Raw genomic sequence first — 20164 nt, 5'->3', positions numbered from 1 at the left:
ATATATCTTATAGTCTCTTGAATGACACTTTATCAAAACATATTATGATTGGCTAGAGCATACTATTAGCCCATGACTCACTCACTCATAGAATACCTGATCATAATTTTGTCTACCACTGCAAATATCATACTGAGACTCACAGTATATGATGTCTATAGAATCAAAACCATAACAAAAACCTGTCTTAAGTCTGGTGCTGAGGTTCAGGGATAACTTTTGTGCTTAGTGTATATGATGCTCTAGTTTCTATTCCTGAGCACCAAAACGAGCAAACAGCTGTTATCCATCAACAAATGCTATGTCACTTCCAACAGTGTCTCTCATAGATCTACCTTCAAAGAAGTCAGAAAGTTTGAGGAATGTTGTATTCATTTCTGAAGCCTCCTACTAACTACCCTAAGGAATTTAATTTACTTAAGACTCTATGCTTTACCAATGAGAATCTAAAGCTCAAAATATTAATGAAAACTGAAGAATCATAGTAAGTTTAATGTCTGTTTGAATTTAGTAGCTATCTGAGTTTCAGTTCAGCAGAATCAGACCATGAAACGAAAATGCATTGGGAAGCCAAGTTAATAGGATATTTTTCCAGGAAAAACCATCAGAGGGATGGGGAATTGGATCTGGGAAATAAATGTGTCCAGCAAGCAATGTAGAGCAGAGTCCACAGATTCCAGCCATGAGTCCCTTCCAGGAAACTGGAGGTGGTGCAGGTAAGACACAGGCGGTCTTCAGCAGAAGCAATGGCGTGTGGTACTGTCACTGTAACCCCATCAGTCACCATCTATTGGGTGCCATAGCCAGGTGGGTATAAATCCCTAGACACTTCTTCCATAGATCCTGGGTAAGACGTAGCCTACAGCATGAGGACAGTCTACTTAAAAGCAGAGACACAGGTGCTGACTGATGAAAACGGACAAGCCGATGGCAACACGCACACCTGTGCTCATAAGCAGAGGCTAGAACTGCACTGAAGCTGGGCTGTCTTCTTGGGGTGCCTCTGTGATTCAGCCAGTGCAACTGCTTGAGCTAAGCCTCAGGTCCAAAGCAAGCCTCGCACCCAGATCCAGAGAAAAAGATTTGTTTTTCACACATACAGCTTCCCAATCTTGGGTCAGAAGTAACCTGCTTTTGGCTGAGAAGCACATTTTTGAAAATTCATTTAACGTCTGTCTGCAAATCACTGAATAATAAGAATCTGCTTTATTGACACATGCTATGTGCCATTATTACCTTCCCTGTATTTTTAATACATGCCTAAAAACTAAGCTTTGATAGGGAACACAACCAAAGAACATCCTTCGTGTCTTAGGTCAGTGAAGTGGGCTGTGACCATCAACGATCCATTACATATAATTATCCAAGAGCTTGCCTCAGAAATCAGCTCTATAACCTTAATAAACTTCATTTGTTCTCCCAAATGACAATACTCTTCCAATAATGAAAATTACTGAAATAAGGTTTAAGGTTGAAATGTAAGAGATATATATTTGCACACATTTGGATTTGTAATTGTTATAATTTTCCTGTCATATTCTGTAGTGTTGGGTGATTTAGATTATTATATTAATATTTGCAGTCTAAAATAATGTGTCCTGAAATATATGGATTCCTTTCCTTTACGTTTTGTTTGAGGGTGTTTCATATTCTCTGGCTTTAATAAATCATTAGGAAACGATATCAAGAAAAACAATTAAAATAATTTTTAAAATTTTTTTATTTATTTATATGTGTGTGTGTGTGTGTGTGTGTGTGTGTGTGTGTGTGTGGCCAGCTCAGCCCACTAGGGGGCAGGGCTGGCTGGCATGTGGTGCTGGGGGATTGAACCGTGGTGGTCCCTGTGCTTTGCAAAGCTTGTTCTAAGTAGGTGCTTTAGACCACTGAGCCATCTCACCAGCCCGTAAAATAATTTTAAAAAAATAACAAAATAGCCTTTTGCACCTAATACACTTGCAGTTCAAATGACAAAAAGAAGGCAAAAAGTAGATGAAGCCATAAAAGTTTCCTAGAGCCTGTTTAAAGATGTAACATAAGAATAGGCTGCATGAAATTCAGTTAAAACAAGTTCTTGATTAATATGTGAGCTTTCTGTTACTATTACAACAAAGTACCTAAAATTTAAGTCACATAACAACATGTGTTTCTTATAACGTTTAGGTCAGAAATCTGAGGATCCAATGGACCAAAACCAAGGTGTCAGCAGGACGCAGTTTATTTCTGGAGGCTCCAGGGGAGAATCTAATTCCCTGTTTCAGCTTTTCAAGGCTTCCCACACTCCTCCAAATGCAAGGCCAACACTGGTGGGTGAAGTCACGTTCACACGGCCTCATATTTTCTCCTCTCCCTTCCACTTTTCCTTTGAAAAAGTCAAGTGCTTTCGTAGATGTAGCCAGTACTTAACGGTAACCTTCCTGCTTCAAGCCAGTTCATCAGCAGCTAGCTGCAACCTTAATCCTAGTTTCCATGTAATTTAACATAGTTGCAATTCTGGAGGGTTGGAACAGAGACCGCTATTCTGTTTACCAGAGTTAGGAAGTGAGTTATTTATTTAACAAATAATTATTAGTGCTATTTTGTGCCAAGCATTGGTTTAGATGCATGAAACAAAGAGCAAAGTGCAGGACTTTTACCGAAACGCTTTGAAGATTGTTTACAGAAAAGGGGAGAAATAAGCATTAAAAACCTTAGGACAGTCTATACTAGGATGGGACGCACAAACATTTAAAATACATTCCACTGGCATAGCCTACAAAGAAAGAAAATCATGAAGATTTCCTGTGAAATATTTCTCTTTCTGCAGTGCAAAATAGCTAAAATAATAGCAAAATAATTGATTCATCATTCATGGGCTTAAAGACATAAGGAATCAGAGGAGGCAGATAACAAGATAAACAAAGGAAGCCTGGTTCAGAGCTTGCCTAATGAGTGTGGTTTTAGTTCATATTTCTCTTAAAATATTTTCTGAAGTTTTGCAGCAACTTCCTTCTGAAAAATTAGTCCACAAATAATGAATCATGGGTATAGCAGACTGCTGATGCTTCCTGGGAAATAGTGGAAAACATTTAATTCAGAACACTATCCATTTATTCAGAAATTGCTTGAAATTTATTTTAAGTAAAACATGTTAAATGAACTGGTAGATTTGCAAATGTACTAAGCACTTAATTATTCAGTTTGGTCTGCCTAGCTGTGCCTTAATTGGTCTGAAGCCACTCTGCCCTCTTTGCTAGATAACAAGACTTATGGGGACAGACACTGAGTGCTTTAACTTCTCATTAGTGATGCTGACAGGAGGTAAAATCCAACATTGTCTTAAAAATAACATTAAAGTCTTTTTACTTATTTTATTGTTTTTACTGTGAAGTCTTCAATTCAGGAATTTGTACAGACCTGATGGGAATTACTATTTTAGCAATAATTGATGAAGGCTAAACATGGTTTGGGAATATATAGGAAACCGCCTCCATTTCCTTCTTTGCCCCATGAAATTACAAGCACTTTAAACAGTTAGATACTGGACTCAAATGGAGAATTCTATTACTCTCCATGGTGGATTGATGACTGGTGGTGAACTTGCAACACCAAGCTGGACTGAATCGGTGCATGCTGGATGTGGAAGGTGCAGGGGAGAAGAGCAAGAGGTGCTGTTAGAGAGGTGTTGGTTCTCCTGAGGAGCTGATCACACTGGCTTTCCTTGTATGAGCATGTCTGTTCTCATAGTCAAAGGACATTGGGACCTTGTTGTCACTGAGCATGGCTAAAGTTCACCTTGGGGAGCTTTGGTCCTCAATTTGAGCATCTCTTCGTGGCTCTAGAGAGGAAGATGGTGCACTGTTCAGTGTCCCAGGCAAGCTTGTGCTGGCTTCTTGATACGGACTCAGCTATTCTCAGAGGAGTTAGAGACCTCATTGTCTCTTAGGGTGGAGGTGGTACTTTTAGGGTGAGTTCTGCTCCTTACTTTGAGTGCCACTTCCTGGCTCTAGTGCAGATACCTCTGCCTGCTAGCACAGAGCCTTCGTCCCACTGGCGCAGACTTTCTAGCTTCCAGCACTAACCTTTGGCTCTTCCCAGGGCAAACCCATGAAACAGACCTGCATGAGACATTGTTGTGGGCTCTTGGCCTCCAGCTGGACTCCTGGGGACATTGTTATGGGCTGTAGGTCTTCAGCTGGACTCATACGGGACATTGCATGGCCCTCGGTTGGATTATTTGGGTCTTTAGTATACGGACAGACTTCCTGCACTCTTTTGTATATGACGATTTGGGTGACTATTATAAATCAATTCTGTAAATTATATGTTCTATATTAAATTTTCCCCTTGTGAACCCTGTATAAAACACTATTTACTGAAACTTCACACAAAGCTACAGGAGAGCCAGTAGGCAAAACATTAATAATAGTCTATTAATTATATTTATATGTGCATTTTAATATTGTAATAGGAATAAAGATCAGTGTGGTATTTCCTCAAGGGATGGAGAAGCAACAGTATTATAACCAATGAAATAAAATCACAAGCCAAGAAATTCTCTTTTCTCTATATTCTTAAGATAATTCACTTTTCCCTATGAAAAGAGAAAGAAAAGAAAGTGTAGCATAAAAATAGAGCCTAACCATAACCCAAAGCATTATTAGTAAAATTTTCCAGTTATAATCAGAACTTTCAACTACTCATCTAAAGATCATCACTGTTTTTCATCCAATCACAGGCATTTATCATTTACATTTAGCCAAGACCAAAACCTGAAAATCACTTTCTCTATGATAGTAACTTGCTGCACCTCGGCCTCTCTGCACCTTGATGACACTATGAATGCTCTACTGCCTCCCCTATTTCCATCAATCATCTACACATTTACATTTATCCAAGACCAAAACCTAAGACATTACCTTCTATGATGGTAGCTCCTTATATGTGAAATTCTCCGCACTTCATTCACTCAATGACTGCTCTATGTCCTTTCCACCTTCATCAATAATCCATTCTACGTCCTTCCCACCTTGATCATCATCTAAGTTATCACCTAAGTTATCTCATGCCAGGTCTGGTGCTCTGGGACTTTGTTAATTTGCCTTCCATGTCATTCCCACAAAACTAACTCTGGTGTGCTACTTAGCACTAGGACTAATAATCATCTTCAGCCTGCTTTGTAATTTATATTTTCTGCTGTTAAGAAAAAGCAGATCATGAAAACATTGCTTGCTCCATTAAATTCTCTTCACTCTTGTGCTGAGTCACCTTCTTTTATAGTTAGAAATTCTAAATCAAAAATAAATTATCAAATAAAATTAAGCCCACAATTAATTCAAGTTTCCCAAAGTAAAGCCTGCAGCAAAGTGCTTTACTTGGAGTTAATATGAGGAAACATGATGGAAAAGGGAAAGAACAACAGTGAAGAAATTACCTAATAACAGGTACCAGTAAGCATGGTACTTCTCTGTGTAGCCACACAAATAAATTCACAAAATATGACTCAAATTTCCCTTCAAAGGACCAAAGGCTCAACATTATCTAGTGATATGCCTGAGATTAGATGCTATTGCTTTATGGGGCATTTAGTTACTTTACTCATTGCTGAGACAAAATACAGAAAGCACAAAGTTAAAAGAGGAAATTTTATTCGTACCATTAGTACAAGTTTCAGTCTGTAGTTGGCTGATGCCAAGACAGGGTGGCCTGGAAGAGGACCATCACAGGGGAGAAACAGCCCATGAAAGGATAGACAGGAGGCAACAAGCAGGCCTCCCTTTCCTTTTGAGCTCATCCAGGCTCTGAGCCTTTTGGTTGATGTCTCTCGCATCCAAAACAGTCCTTCCCAATGCCCATACCCACAACTATGCTAAGCAAATCAGTGCACTAATCTAGTACCTCACACTCTTAATGCCAGTACCACACCCTAGAGCCACCCACCTTTAAACACCCGACAGGAGGGCCCAAAGCTTTGGGGGTTATCTAGATACAAGCATAACACAGGAAGAATGCTTATCTTCTCTTCTGTTGAAACCACACAAAGGTGAGGAGCATGTAGTATGAGTCACAAAAAACCCTTCAATGATACCTCAGCTCCTGAAGATGAATCCTTCTTTCTTCTCTATCTAAAATATCCTCAGTGTTTAGATTACAGATTAAATCCTTTTTGCTTTCTTTCTCCTATATTTACTCTTACTAAAATATAACAGGTTTTCCTCTCCAAAACCGAATGTAGCTCCACAGAAAGGCTGAGAAATAACTGACCAAATTAATTTCCATAGAATTGACACAGAATTTACGAGTTGAAAGTTGACTTTCACTCTCAGAGTTGACTCACTGCTCTATAAAACTCACCAATAATACCCTAAAGATGTTCTTTTCTCCCTGAAACATATATATTTTTGAAGAATTGCAATAATCTAGAATACTTCACTAACATTAAAGATGAGATCTTTCACAAAAATCAATTCATTAGTATTATACAAATCCTCTTATTAAGGAGAAATCCTAACTCCTACCCTATTACAGGTTAGAATATTTGCAAAGTGTATTATAGAATTGAGGATGTCAGTGTCAGGCATCTGGACGCGTTGTGGCATATGTATACACAAGAGAGTTAGGACAGACATACAGTTAGTTTCTCTTAGTTCACTGAGAATAAAAGTTTGTTCTAATATTGTTTAGACAAGATATGTCTGCATATTGTCCTCTGAATAATTACTAGGATGACAACAATATGCAAAGTATTAATTATTGTAAATGTCCTACTTACCTGTTTTGAAACTGTTTCATCACTATTTTATCTTTTTTTCTCATCAAAATGAATGAAAATTATTTAAAAATTGGGGTTGTATTCCATATAGAGAAGCACTTTCCACCTCACTAGAACAGTAAGATGTTTCCCCCAAAATGGAACACTATAGTATATGCACGTGTTGCCTGTTTTTTAATGATAGTTGTATTTGTGATTGGTACCACCAAGGAAAAACAAATTATGAGACTTTTCAACATTCACAAACTTATAAATTAATTTTTTCACTATTCAGATTTTTAAGACATTTATTTTAGTATAAATTGTATTTAAATATGTTGTTATATTTTACAGTGGTAGGAGTGTTAGCTTTAAACAAGTGGCTTTCTCTTTAAAAAATAGTATATTTTAAACATCTTTGAATGTACTCATGAAGTATACATATAGTCCATGGTAAATATATATATATATATATATATATATATATATATATATTTACATCAACATAAAATAGTAAAATTGCTATCTTAAAGTATCAAAAGAGCCTACATGTTTTGTTTTATTTTATTTATCAGAAAAACATTATTTCCCTGGTATTTAATTATTTATCTGAATTTCTGTTGGCAAGCTGATCTGTTATTATTTAAGAGCCCTACAATATAGTACCCTTCCTCTCAACCCTCATTTTTGGAGTTCATTTAAAATTAAAAACAAGTTACCTTAAATCTAAGAAAATATTATCAGAAGGGGTTGATTCATTTTTTTTTTTCTGAAAAGACAGATTCACTTATATGAACATGTACTTACAGGCAAAAGTCTGGTTTGAGAGCAAAATATGATTATTTTTCTCTAAACCAGGCTGCATGCTCCGTTTATGAACACATGTCCTTACATGTGGAAGCCTTTTCTGCACCGTGCGCTGCGCTGCCATGGGGGCGCCTCGAAAGTGAGCCTTTCGAGTTCATGCCCTGCAGATATCCCTGAAGTGTCTGGGAACTTCCCTTTGCTTTCACTAGCTATTTGAAAATGGAACGCTTTGGGGCTGCACACCATAGCTGTGCAATTCATTACGGGACGAAAGAATGTCTGGGGTTAGGCAGGCAAGCAACTAATGATCCTTCATTTTGTCGAGAAAGCAGTAAGATCGATATGTAGGACATGCAACATTTATGGAACACTCTGTTTTCTTTAAGGGAGGGAGAATATACTAGACATTTAGATAATCTCTCTCTCTCTCTCTCTCTCTCTCTCTCTCTCTCTCTCTCTCTCTCTCTCTCCTCAAATGACAGTGACAGACACTGTTTGATGCGTGGCTCTGGCCTCTGCTTCCTGCCTGCTATAAGTGACATTGCAATGTGATTCTTTATTATACACTTTATACTTAGCTTTCTTGGTCCAGAAGATCAAAATCTGGTGATAACCTCATAATCTAAAATGAACAGAGGAAGTTTGGGGAGGATCTAATAGACAGTCATGATAAATGATACTCATCAAAGATAAATCTTCTTAAATGGGAGCAACTCAGAGAGAGATAAGCCTGACCTAAAAGCTAGCCTCTTTTGAATCCAATACTGAAGCAAATCATGTTTAATAAATATATTGCTTCTATGATGATTCCAATCAAAATGGTGATGACAATGTAAGTGTGGTCAGTGTCATATGTCTTTGAAAATATCTTTAATAGTATGAAATTTTTAGATTGAAATTAAGAACCATGCCAAAGTTTTGGGTTGAAGAATGAATTCTTTTTGCTTAAAAAAAAAAAGAAATAGCACAATCAGGAATTTGGAAATTAGATGGCTATGTCAGGGCAATCATGAGCTTTGGATGAACTGTCATAGTGATCATCAGTGTCACGATACACAGAATGCCTCTGTAGTAGCTCAGTGGAGCCTGCACACTTCTGCATGTCTCCCAAGTTGTATTTATAGTTGCCATATGGAGCACATCACAAATTGATCTGTACTAGTTTAAAGTAAGACTGAAAGCAAAGTTGTATTATGAAAGGAAATCTACGACCTTACTTCCTAGATCATTCTCAACCTCATCGATTATGAACAGAAGACAATTGATTTAACATTCAAGCCTTTCTATGCTTTCTTAGTGTCTGAGGACATCATTACAGGAACTCCATGGGTCCTCCCTGCACAGCTTAAAACAGTGCAGTAAAGCCATCAATCTGAAGTTTTGTAGATTCACAAATTTCTGAACTTAAATCTTTGTAGATCTTAATAACGTGAAATGTTGAGATTCTTCAAGTTTTTTCAATTCTATTGTTGCTGCCAGTATATCACGTGAATTAATGTTGGTTTTAAATAGCGTCTCCATATGTAATAGCCAGCTCTCTAAAGTATTATATTCAAAGAGGTTATGAAAATGATCATTTTAAAAATAAAATGAAGGATTGTCTCTGATCTGAAGCTGGGACTCCCAGTGATATGCTACTTTCTGTTTTCAAGATAGAAATAGAAAACTGGGTTAAGATATAAATTCTGAGAATAGGATTTGAATTATATACCACAAATCAGCTATGAAGATCAATTAAGGCAGATAGCATATTTCCAAAAGTGATTATACCTGCAATAACTTAGTAACTATACTCAAAAGAGGGCATTTTTTTCTACTCTACTGCCTGTCGTGCCCATACTTTGCATCATGGCCGCTTTTGTTCTACTTCAACTTTATGTATGAAAGTCTAAGTATCTTCAGTTAGCAAATGAAGTTTTTACTTAACTTTATTTGATTTCTAAATAAATGAGCAAAGCTGTGAACGGATGATGATTATTATCATGTATTTAAGTCTATCATTAAATGCAAATCTCAGAAGCATAAAATTACATCTACAAGTTATACCTAGACATCATTATTATTTTTCTTACTCCCATGAGATACAAGTAAGTGAGAAACTCATAACCAAGTTCCTGTAATTCACAATGTTTCCATTGGGTGTAGCTATGATATTAGATAGGTTAATATTCGAGCCTGTGTATTGATGAGAAATACCCAGACTTTTGGGAGAGCACAGTGACTTCCTTTGTCTTTAGCATTGAATAGAATTAGAAATCTGTGTGTTCTATGGGGGAAAATCAAATAAAATATCTTCAAATTAATTATAGCACAAACGATTTCAATAAATAGTCCCCCCAAAAAAAGAAACCTAAAATGCTAAAATCCGTGGAAATTTAATCAACAGTTTTTTCCACACAGTTTTCTTAAATCTTTTTACATCATTAATTCATATGTAGCTCAAATACGTTTTGCATAGGCAGCAACTGTTGGGTAAATTGGTATAAAGAAGATGAGAATCCGCTATAGTGCAACTCCATTATTCATTGACAGATCTGAGCAGAGTATCTTAAAATGCCTGTTTATGCTAAAAAGGGGAAAAAAAAAAAAAAAAACTTCTCCTAGAATGCAAGGGCAGCTTACATGCTGAGATGAAAACTGCTAGCTCCTTTCCTAACAACACCATATGTCTCCAATTGGATCATAATGCAGTCAGCTCTCGAGGGGATGTCACACATGGAAGCCAACCAAGAGAAAGCACAGACTTCACTGTACGTTCACCGGCTGATTATCCAGTGATCAGCTGCTTGGGAGTTTTCCTGTCATCTCTGTGTCAGGATGAAGAGTTTTGCTGCCTTTCTGACATCCTTCCAAAACCCACTCAGTCAGAAAATATCTTTGATTTCCGAAGACAATTGTTTCTTTCATTTACATTTTTTCTATAGGATGTTAATTTATGTATTTTGTATAGGGTCTCACTATGCAGCTCAAACTTGTAGTGATCCTCCTATTTTCAGCCTCCCCAGTGCTAGGATTACAGGTAGGCACCACCATGCCTGGACTTGGTGGCTGGCTCAGCACACCCGGGGACGGGGTTGGCATGGCATGTGGTGCCTGGGATCGAACCCCAGTCTCTGCGCTTCCCTGAAGTTAGTCCACTGCGCTATCTTGCTGGCCCTAGGATATCAATATATTTTAACAGTCTGAAATACTCAACCCACAAATACACCAATGGATTTTAAATAGATGATTGTCATCCAAACATTACTGAAACCCATTCTTAAGAGCAAAAGAAAAATATCGTAAGACCGAAAAAGTCATTTTTCTTCTGAGACTTACCGTAATCAAAAGACAAATAAACCAATATTGATTAATCAGACAGTTCTTCACTCATTGTATTTTTCCCACTTTAACAGTTCCTTCAATCACTAATTTCTGTATGTATTAGTGAATTGATTTTAAAATTTACTTAAAATCAAGTACTTTCCAAATATTCTATTGTCAGATTAATACCAAGTTGAGTCCTTTATAGCTCTGATTGGCATTTTATACTCAGTTCTATTATGCTGAAGATAATTCTTACTAGCCTTACTGTATGTTTTTATAGCAGGTATAAAACTTTAAGAATTTTGTCATGAATAATTGTGAGATGCCATGGGATTGTCCAGAGTGGAATGTAAACTATCTTTAATGACTATTAACTACTTTTAGAAATTTTTATTCTATTATTAACTGATATTTTTGTAAAATATAAAATCACGCACTCAAATCTCATAACAATGTCAAATTATCACAAAAGTTGCTAAATGTTTACTTTTTCTCAAGTTTTCTTATCATGGACTGATCAGATGCTTAGAGACTGCCATCACTTTGTGGACTCTACCATTAATATTACTGCTATTTTGTAAATTACAAATCAAGCTTTCAATTTTTTAAATTTTTATTACACATGTGCACAATGCATAATGCTTATACTCCCTCTGTAATGTTGGCATTCCGTGTACAGAACCCATCACAATTCCCTTTCTTCATCCCCATCTCTTTTCTCCCTTTTTACTCCCTTTATCTCTTCTCCTCTTTCCCTTTAAGAATGATCTTGTGCTTGGGTGGCTGAAAGCAGGAGGATCACTACCAATCTGATCTGTGTATTGAGACCCTGTAGACTCTGTACTGAATAAAAAAAAAATAACCATAGGCTTTCAATATTAATCCTAAGGGTCATAAGCTTTGCACATTTCAAGTGCCTTTTTTTAAACAATGCTTTATTAAGATTTCCTTTTAATACATGTTGGGAAATTAGCATTATGTATTTAATGAAAGGGCAAAGAGGAATTATCAAGAAATTTCTGAGAAAAATGAATAACTATAGTTTTGAAAAATACACATTTATAAAAACAGGTCTTGTCTCACTATGCAATCGTTTTAATAATAGCAATAAGCCAAGGTGACTTTTTCATGATAGTTCTTACCTGGGATGCCTGGTGGTGTTTTCAGATATTTTCCATTAAAATGTTGAATTACCACTTCACATTTTTCAGTCGATTCCATTCTGGGAAAAGAAGGTAAATGCGAGATCAAACATTTCTATATATTTTATATGCTTTTGTATATTTTGCCATATTTTTATTATGTCCTGACTATCAAAAAAGGGAAAAGAAAGGAGAAATTAAGGAAAAGAGAGAGAGAGAGAGAGAGAGAGAGAGAGAGAGAGAGAGAGAGAGAGAGAGAGAGAGAGACAGAGAGAGACAGAGAGAGACAGAGAGAGACAGAGACAGAGAAATGTAATGAAAAAGCTTGACTTGGTATGACACAAATTTTCAGCTGTTGCCATTACCACACTGAACATCTGGTAATAAAACCTTAGAAACTAATCTCTGTTGAAAGTTTATCCCCTGTGTCACAAGTTTCCTATGCTGATGTTTTTGTGCTGAGCCTTCCTTCAGCAGGAAGTAACCCTGAGATATTGTCTTCTCTGATTCATAAAAAGAGATTTGGCACTTGAAAAAAATCAATAAATATTTATTGAAGGACCACATTAGTAAACCTGAAAGGTAGGTCATATTGATGAGGGCACTGAGGCTTGAAGAGATGAACTTGCTTTCCAATAAGTGGTAGATTGAGGATTTAATACTCAATGCCTGCCCAGTATTAAAACCTGTGCTATAACTAGTAGGCTCTAATGGGACAGGCTACAAAAAATAAGTCAAGGAAATGTGTTTTACTTGAACAACTTGCAGCCTAAAACAGTGATTAGCACAGTACTGTGGTTTCCAGCATCATGACACTTTTATTGAAAATCTGTGGTAGGGAAGATACCCAATAGGATCTAGTTGAGGTCCTACACGTGGAAAGAAGCATAAATACACAGCGCTGAGGTCTCCACATTCTGAAGCTAGAACAAACCCTCACTTTCTATTGTACCAGATACCAATACTCCTGAACTGTAGTTCTTGTGCAAAAATTTGGCATCTCATATAAAATCCAAGTAACAAGCATTTAGAGTAATACCATTCTCATTTTGGCAATGTTGATATATCTCAATTACTGCGGCATTTGCACCAATATTTAAATAATGAATTACACACGCTTTTATCGTTTTTATACAGTTAGATGGAGAAGATTGAAAGGAAATGGAAGTGTACCCTATGAAGGGTACACTAGAACCAAAAGTAAGCTTGAAAACAGCTCGCATACTCAGGAAAGAATGGATATGACATGTGTGAAATTTGTCCCAGTGGCAGAGTATAACTTCTATTTTCTGTTATGTTACTAATATGAACTTCTTGGAATGGATCCCATCATTACACATTGTAGAAACTTTCTGTATGTAAATTTTGCATGTGTTTTTGGGACCATATTACATGTAAGAGAAACAAGATGAGGTCAATATGTTAACAAATACCAACAGGTTATACATATTTGTTATGGCTACAGAAATTCAAATCTGAGTGGAGGCAGAGGAGCCAGGACAGCGCTGAAGCAGGCTCCAAAGGTGGCAAAGACCTTGGGAGAGACATGAAGATCAAGGGGTTGCGTGTGCTGCCAGGCTAGCTGATGTCCTCTCTGTGAGGCAGAGGAGGGTGCAGACCCCAAGGCGGAGTGGAGAGTTTACTGGGAAACTGGTGCAAGCCTCAGGCAAGGTGTTTGAACCCCTGTTAATAAATTCACAGATAACATCTGAAGTGGGTTCCACTGGGAGCTGTAATTATTTTCTGACTATTCTGAACAAGTTTCTTTTTAGAAACACAACCCCAGGAAGAATGGGAAGAAGACTTTCTGCATTGCTGTGCATGAAAAATCTCTCCCTCCTCCCAGGACACTCATGGGCTTGCAACCCTCATCCTCACGTGGAGCGCTTTCCTTAGAACAACCCCGCACAGGGTTGAAATCTCTACACCACTATCTTGAAGCTGTTAATTTTAAAACCAAGGGTCCTGTGTTGTCCTTTACCGGGCTCCATAGCTTATGTTGCTTACATGGTTCTTGAAAGTATCGTGGAAGAAAGTAATTTGATACTATTTGACCAGTATTTTATCAGATGACAGCAGAGATTTATGTATTACTTAAAGAAAATCTTAAGAATGAAGAAATTTGTGTTGTAAATTAAGCACTGTAAGCTTCATAATGTGAAATTGATGAATTTTTTTAAAAAGTTAATATGTCATTTACTAATGAATAGTAAGCTCCCCCATCAGAAGATATTCAAATAAGAAAATCAAGGTGAATCTTTTCTCATCTCTAACACTTAGAACAAGATAGGTGCAATTTCCCAGCTCTTACTGGTTTCCTTCCAGTGGAACCTATTGCCACAGTCCTCCAATTTATTTAAAATAAGTATTTTTAAAGTAAGAAACTTGTATTTCTAGGAACAAAAGAATTCTAACTGCTCTTTCTCTCTTCCCACAGGATCTGCTCTCTATTGCCTCTTTGGGAAAATAACCTTTCCTCCTAGCAGAGACATGAATGGGAGTGGAAATGTAAGCCCTTAATTACTACAGATGTTACTTTATGGAATTTTTATTCCAGGAGACCTACGGAATGAAAAGCTTATGCCCTAGAGCCCCCTCCTTGTTCAATCTCTCTCTGGATACTCATCTAGCTAAAAGGCAGTTAAGACTCTATAGCATGCTTGCAAAAGACCTACCAATCAAATCCTCTTTATCTTAAAAGGACATAGAATTCTATACAAAAAACAAAACTAAATAGGGGTGTGTGTGTGTGTGTGTGTGTGTGTGTGTGTGTGTACAGGTTGTTTCAGGGAATACACAAAAGCTAAATAAGAAAATCAGGTGGTGAACTCACTTCACCCACCTCCAATGTTTTTGTTGTGGTTCAGAAGTGTCAAGTCTTCCCTTCTGGATTCTCAACATGACCGTCTTTTCTTAACACTGTTTTACTGCCACGTGAGGCTGGGTGGGGGCTAGTTCTACGAACACAAAGGCAGCAGTGTAGATTGCTCACATTGGGTTCATTCAGATTTAACTAAGTAAATGTCTGTTGTGTGCCTTTAGAGACTCTCTTCTCTCAAAGAATAAATGCAATAAAAGTCTGTTTTCTGTAGCTGCTGGCACTTAGTGTCAAACCATGTTACGCGGCACCACCCAGCCGTGACAGTTTCATTTTGATACATAGGGCACATTTTAACAAGCCAAAACAGTCCCAGCAACGATGGCAATATAGGAGCTGCCAGGGGAAGCACTCAGGGCTCCTTCTGCATTTCATGTGGAAGTAACAAAAGTGAGATCTAGAAATCTGTGGGGAGAAAAAATGTACTTGAATAGCCATCTTTGGAAGAGTGTACCCATTTTCTTCTCAAGTTTCACAATTAACCGCTCTCAAATGCCAGATCAAGCTGTCTAGAATCTGGCACACGCGGTAGCTGAAACTGACACTAGCATTATCAAGTGAGTATGAAAAGACAGCACCCCAGATGCAGCTGCCTCTGCATGTCGCTTTCAGGCGGGCCACTGAATCATTACAAGTGCATCTATTCTTTCTAGGCGGTGACTGTGTCCCCTTGTGTCCTTCAGAACAGCTGAGTGCCAGGAAAACCATTCACCTAACAATACATTAATTGGGCTCTTACAAGGCTCCAATGATTGTACAAAGCTTCAGGGTTTTCTGTTAGGTCTGATGTTTAAATACACATACACATTTAAAGGTCTTGTTTGACCTTTTCTTCTTGTCTCAGTATCTAGGAATGACTGGTTTCAGTCATTTGAAATGCATCATAGCATTATGCTGCCTTTTTTTTTTTTTTTAACTACAGCAACTAAGAAGAGCTGGTTTTTATGGCCAATACAATTCCCACAGACAACTTACATCAGATGAGAGCCTGATTCAATGTTAGTAGAATGTTCTGACTCAAACTTAACATTCAGAGGTACAAAAGTATTTTGCAAAATCATTTGCGATGTATCTATTTTGTCCCAATAGAAAATCCCTGTGTATGTTCTTAAAACTATAAGCATTATTAACTACGTACTTAAAACAAATTCATCCTGTCATTTATTATGGTTAATTAGAGGCTTCCGCTCTTGTGAAATGTTGGTGATTTTGCAATCACAGCCTCTGTACAAATCACTGCCTTGGAAAACCTACAGTGTCACAATTCTCATTTCCGGTAAGATTTACTCAGAGTCAACATTAAGATGTTTTAAGTATAAAAATATGTGCCCTTCAGACACTTCAAAAACAAATTACATCATTTACTTCTTGGTCTATTGCAATGAAGAGAATAAAAGTGAGTCCAAGGCACAAAGATGAATGAATGAGTTGAATTTTCTTAGTTTTTGAAATTTGCTTTCTTCTCTTGGGCATCTGATATTAGGCTGTGTCATCAATGTCCAACAGTAAAGCCAAATGACCTCCTTGCCATTGTCTTAGGAAGACACCCAGGAATTGTGGTGTTGTCTTATTGAACATTACAAAACATCCCTTTGGGAAATGGAACTGTGAATAAGATTTGACTAATGAAATTCCTCTCCAGAGATTTCAGAATCCCCAAATTCCAGGACTGTAAGTGGTCTGAGATATCATCTTCTACATCGTGCAGTGGAAGAAGCTAGCAGCAGGACACTGTGGTTAGTTCTCAGAAAGATTAGCTTGTGGATTTGTCTGGAATAAACATCTGTCTCTTAACTCTCAGTTCTGATGGTTAGAACGGTAGAGGGCAACTGCTGGCTCTCTACTGCTGGCCACATCATGCCTCCTGATTTCCCATAACCCTACTACTACAGTCTGCTGGAGCTAGACAAAAACCTGATCTCTCCATACCATTCAACTACCATAAACTGCATAAAATAGGTTTTTGTTTGTTTGTTTGTTTTGTTTTGTTTTTCGGAACCAGGGATTGAACGCAGGGCCTTGCGCTTGCCAGGGAAGCACTTATTCTACTGAGCCATCTCTCTGGGCCCCATAAGACAGTTTTTAAAGATATAGTTATATGCTGTTACGATATAACAAACAGGAGTATTATGCACTATTAATCTTTACAAAAATTCTACCCTGAGAGAATCATGAGACCAACTCAGGTCTGGAGAGAATCTTTAAGAGTTGGGATCAGCACAGTTCAAGGGGAATAAAGAAATCATGAAACACTGTCCCAGACCAGAGGAAGCAGTCGAGATGGGACAACTTGGATCTTGGAACAAAAGAAAATAATAATATTAATGGAAAAATTGGTGAGTTCTAAATAGAACATGGACGTGACAATGTGCCAGCATCAGTTTCTTAATTTTGACCCATATACTATGGCAGTGGACCACGATAACAGTGGGGAAGATGTGTGCTTTATACAATAACTCTGTATGGTCTTTGAAACTTTTCTGTAAATGCAAACTGTTTACAAACTAAAGACTTATGTAAAATATTTCTAGACATATCAGTCACAGTGGTACATGATTATAATACTAGTTATTACAGAGGGTAGGCAGCAGGGGCACTTAGCAAGACACTGTCTTAAAGAATGAAAAAGAACTGGAGATGCAGCTCAGTGGTAGAGAAACCCTGGGTTCAATCTCCAGTATAACTCTCACTGAAAAAACTCATTGTACCTCAGATCTATCAAATAGTGTTTTTAAAAATTCTAATGTTTGGGCCACAGCCCAGGAGATGCTGACTAAATTGTTTTGGCTTGAGGCCCAGACACATTTTCAAAGCTGGGTGATTCCTGTGTCCAGCCAGTGTTGAAAACTACTATTTTGAAATTCTATATCTCAGCGTAGAAACTGGGTCAAATCTGGCCAATAGGTATGGTTTGTGTGGGCTGAAAACACATTTTAGAAAATCTGATATAATTCCCAGTGTATAAAAGTTGGGGGCAATATATGAAAATCTTACTCTTTTTGAAAGATGGATGGCATGGTTTTTACTTCTTCATAGCAACCTTGGAGACAATATATATATATATATATATATATATATATATATTTTTTTTTTTTTTTTTTTTTCCCCTTTGCCCTAGGTTGTTCCTGACACAGCTTCTAAACTGCTTAGAATTACTTGAGTGATAGGAGAATTTCTGTTATTCAGAAGAGGTATTTTTCAACCAGCATCTCCTATGGATGCTACTCAAAGTGGCATCTCAGGAAGGGCTAGTCACTGTGCAGATCAAGATGCAGGGCTGGAGCTTCAGCCCTAGGTGCCAACCGCTGAAGCCTGACAGCAGCTAGAAAGTGAACGCAACCATATGCTGCCATCTTCATAAACACTTTCATAAAATCCATTTAACACAAGCTTTGGGAACTTCCAGGTCAGTGGACAGACTGCTGTTTTGGAAGAGAGCAGCCACAGAAGCTCAACCTTGCTCCCCTTAATCTTGATGCAGTACATCTTTTCCGTTTTGTTGTTTAGTAAATTTCTTTTAAAAGTCATTCTGGAAAGGGACTCTATGGGAGCTGTGGAGTGTGCAGCTGCCCAGGTGGAAGCAGGAGCAGCCTGGATGTGCTCATCCTTGACTCCCATGCGACTAAGTCCTTAACACCTGCGGAGCTCAATGCCCACTCCAGGCGGTGAATGCAGAGATGGAATTCAATTGTAGAGTGTGTAACTGAAGTCATATAATTGGAGAACTGGTATGCAAACCAAAACATATTTCATGCCATAAAAAAATCATACATTTTGTGTCTGAGAAAACACACCAACTATGGGCTACAGCTGAGAAGCTGTTGCTTTTTAAAAACCAAACAGCCCTGTTGCCATCTTATCTACCAACTTGTATCAGTGGCTAATCCTAAGAAGTATATGCCATGTAATACTCAACTTGAATTTTCTAATAGTGGAGTGAAGAGAAAAAAAAATTAACTGAATTTATCCTGGATACTGACATTTCTTATATTATTCCCTCCTTTATGTCTTTTCTCTATTCCCCAAAGAAGTAACTCTTTCATGAATTACATCCTCTTGCCCCTCTTAACAGCTTTCCACCAGGTTCTGCTATTGGAGGTGTGAAGAGATATCAAAAGTGAAGTGTAGAAAGAAATCTGTGTGGATCGTCCTTATTTTCTACCAGCTTTCATATGGTGTCTATGTAGGAGGAGGGAAATTCCTCCCTACCTGGTTTTATCATGCAACCCATCTTCAAATCTCTGGGCCTTACTGGACCATAGGAACACTCTTCCAATAAGCTTTCAGAGATAAAGTAAAGTTCTCTGAAGAGGCTGAAACTATATTGAAGGTCTTGCAGAGTGTTTGAACTTGGCTGACTAAAACTACAACACTATGTTTTTGGAGAGAGGGAAAGTTCTGGATGGCGAGACAAAATTTTCTGGGGTTTGTATGGGCCATCTAATTAGTCACCTTAACTTTTCATCTGATATAAAATTCTCATCGTGAACAGATAAACTTCTCATGCTGTGTTGCTTAGCTGAGCAGGCTTCTAGCCTCAATCAAACCAAAAGCTAAAAATGAAATAAAGGAACATCTGTATCTATAGCAAAGCCTTTCAGTTTTTCTATAGATTGCTCACCTGATATTTCTACAATGTAACCGAATGCTATTTATTTATGACTTTCATTTTGTGACTATCAAAGATCATTGTAATCTCTTTCACACTGGAATGTATCATTCAGAGTAACTTGAACCCATGTTCCTGAGCCATGTTCCTGAGTAATTCATATCTGGCTCAAAAGTAAGGACTTTGTTATTTCCTTCAAATCAGCATCATTATTTTATGCCCTCTCCTGTCCCTTAGTGTCTGCACATGTCTTTGTTAGTTCTCGTAACTCTGCCTGTAGTTCTTTAAATAATTCTTTATTCTTATCTCTTTGGTTGAAACTTCAAATGAAATTCGGCCTTATCTGAGCACCATGATGGACTCTGTCTGTAACAAAGGAATAAAATATTATCCCAGAACTTGTGTATTTTAAGAAATATGTAAGAATTATTTTTCACTCAATTTGAAAATCAATTGTTACTCTTAGATTACCTGAATACCATGAGAGGCATTTTCATCAGAATGCAATAATAATCATGATGCAATAATAACAATAATCTAATTCAATCCACAGATTAATGAGTCCAAAGGATTCTTTTGATTGAAGAAATAGAATACAATTGAACTTAAAAAATTAAACTGAGATGAAGAGAAAATTAAGAAGTATATATCTAGGTATCATTCTAGGAAACTCTTGCCATATAATCACCAGAATA

General features: G+C 37.4%; 1 protein-coding gene across 9 annotated transcripts in view; it reads right to left on the bottom strand.

Moving 5' to 3' along the window:
- Rbms3 (RNA binding motif single stranded interacting protein 3) overlaps positions 1-20164 on the bottom strand; it is a 726581-nt gene that overhangs the window by 235051 nt on the left and 471366 nt on the right. For all 9 annotated transcript variants that reach the window (XM_023718499.1, XM_023718500.1, XM_004634210.3 and 6 more), the window contains one exon: positions 11983-12062. In XM_023718499.1, the coding sequence (XP_023574267.1) occupies positions 11983-12062 (80 nt within the window). The remainder of the gene's footprint in view (positions 1-11982; positions 12063-20164) is intronic.

This window comes from Octodon degus, unplaced genomic scaffold (assembly GCF_000260255.1).
Source record: "Octodon degus isolate 3935 unplaced genomic scaffold, OctDeg1.0 scaffold00059, whole genome shotgun sequence".
Lineage (NCBI taxonomy): Eukaryota > Metazoa > Chordata > Mammalia > Rodentia > Octodontidae > Octodon > Octodon degus.
The sequence above is the reverse complement of the archived record's forward strand: the minus strand, read 5'-3'. Positions and strand labels throughout refer to the sequence as shown.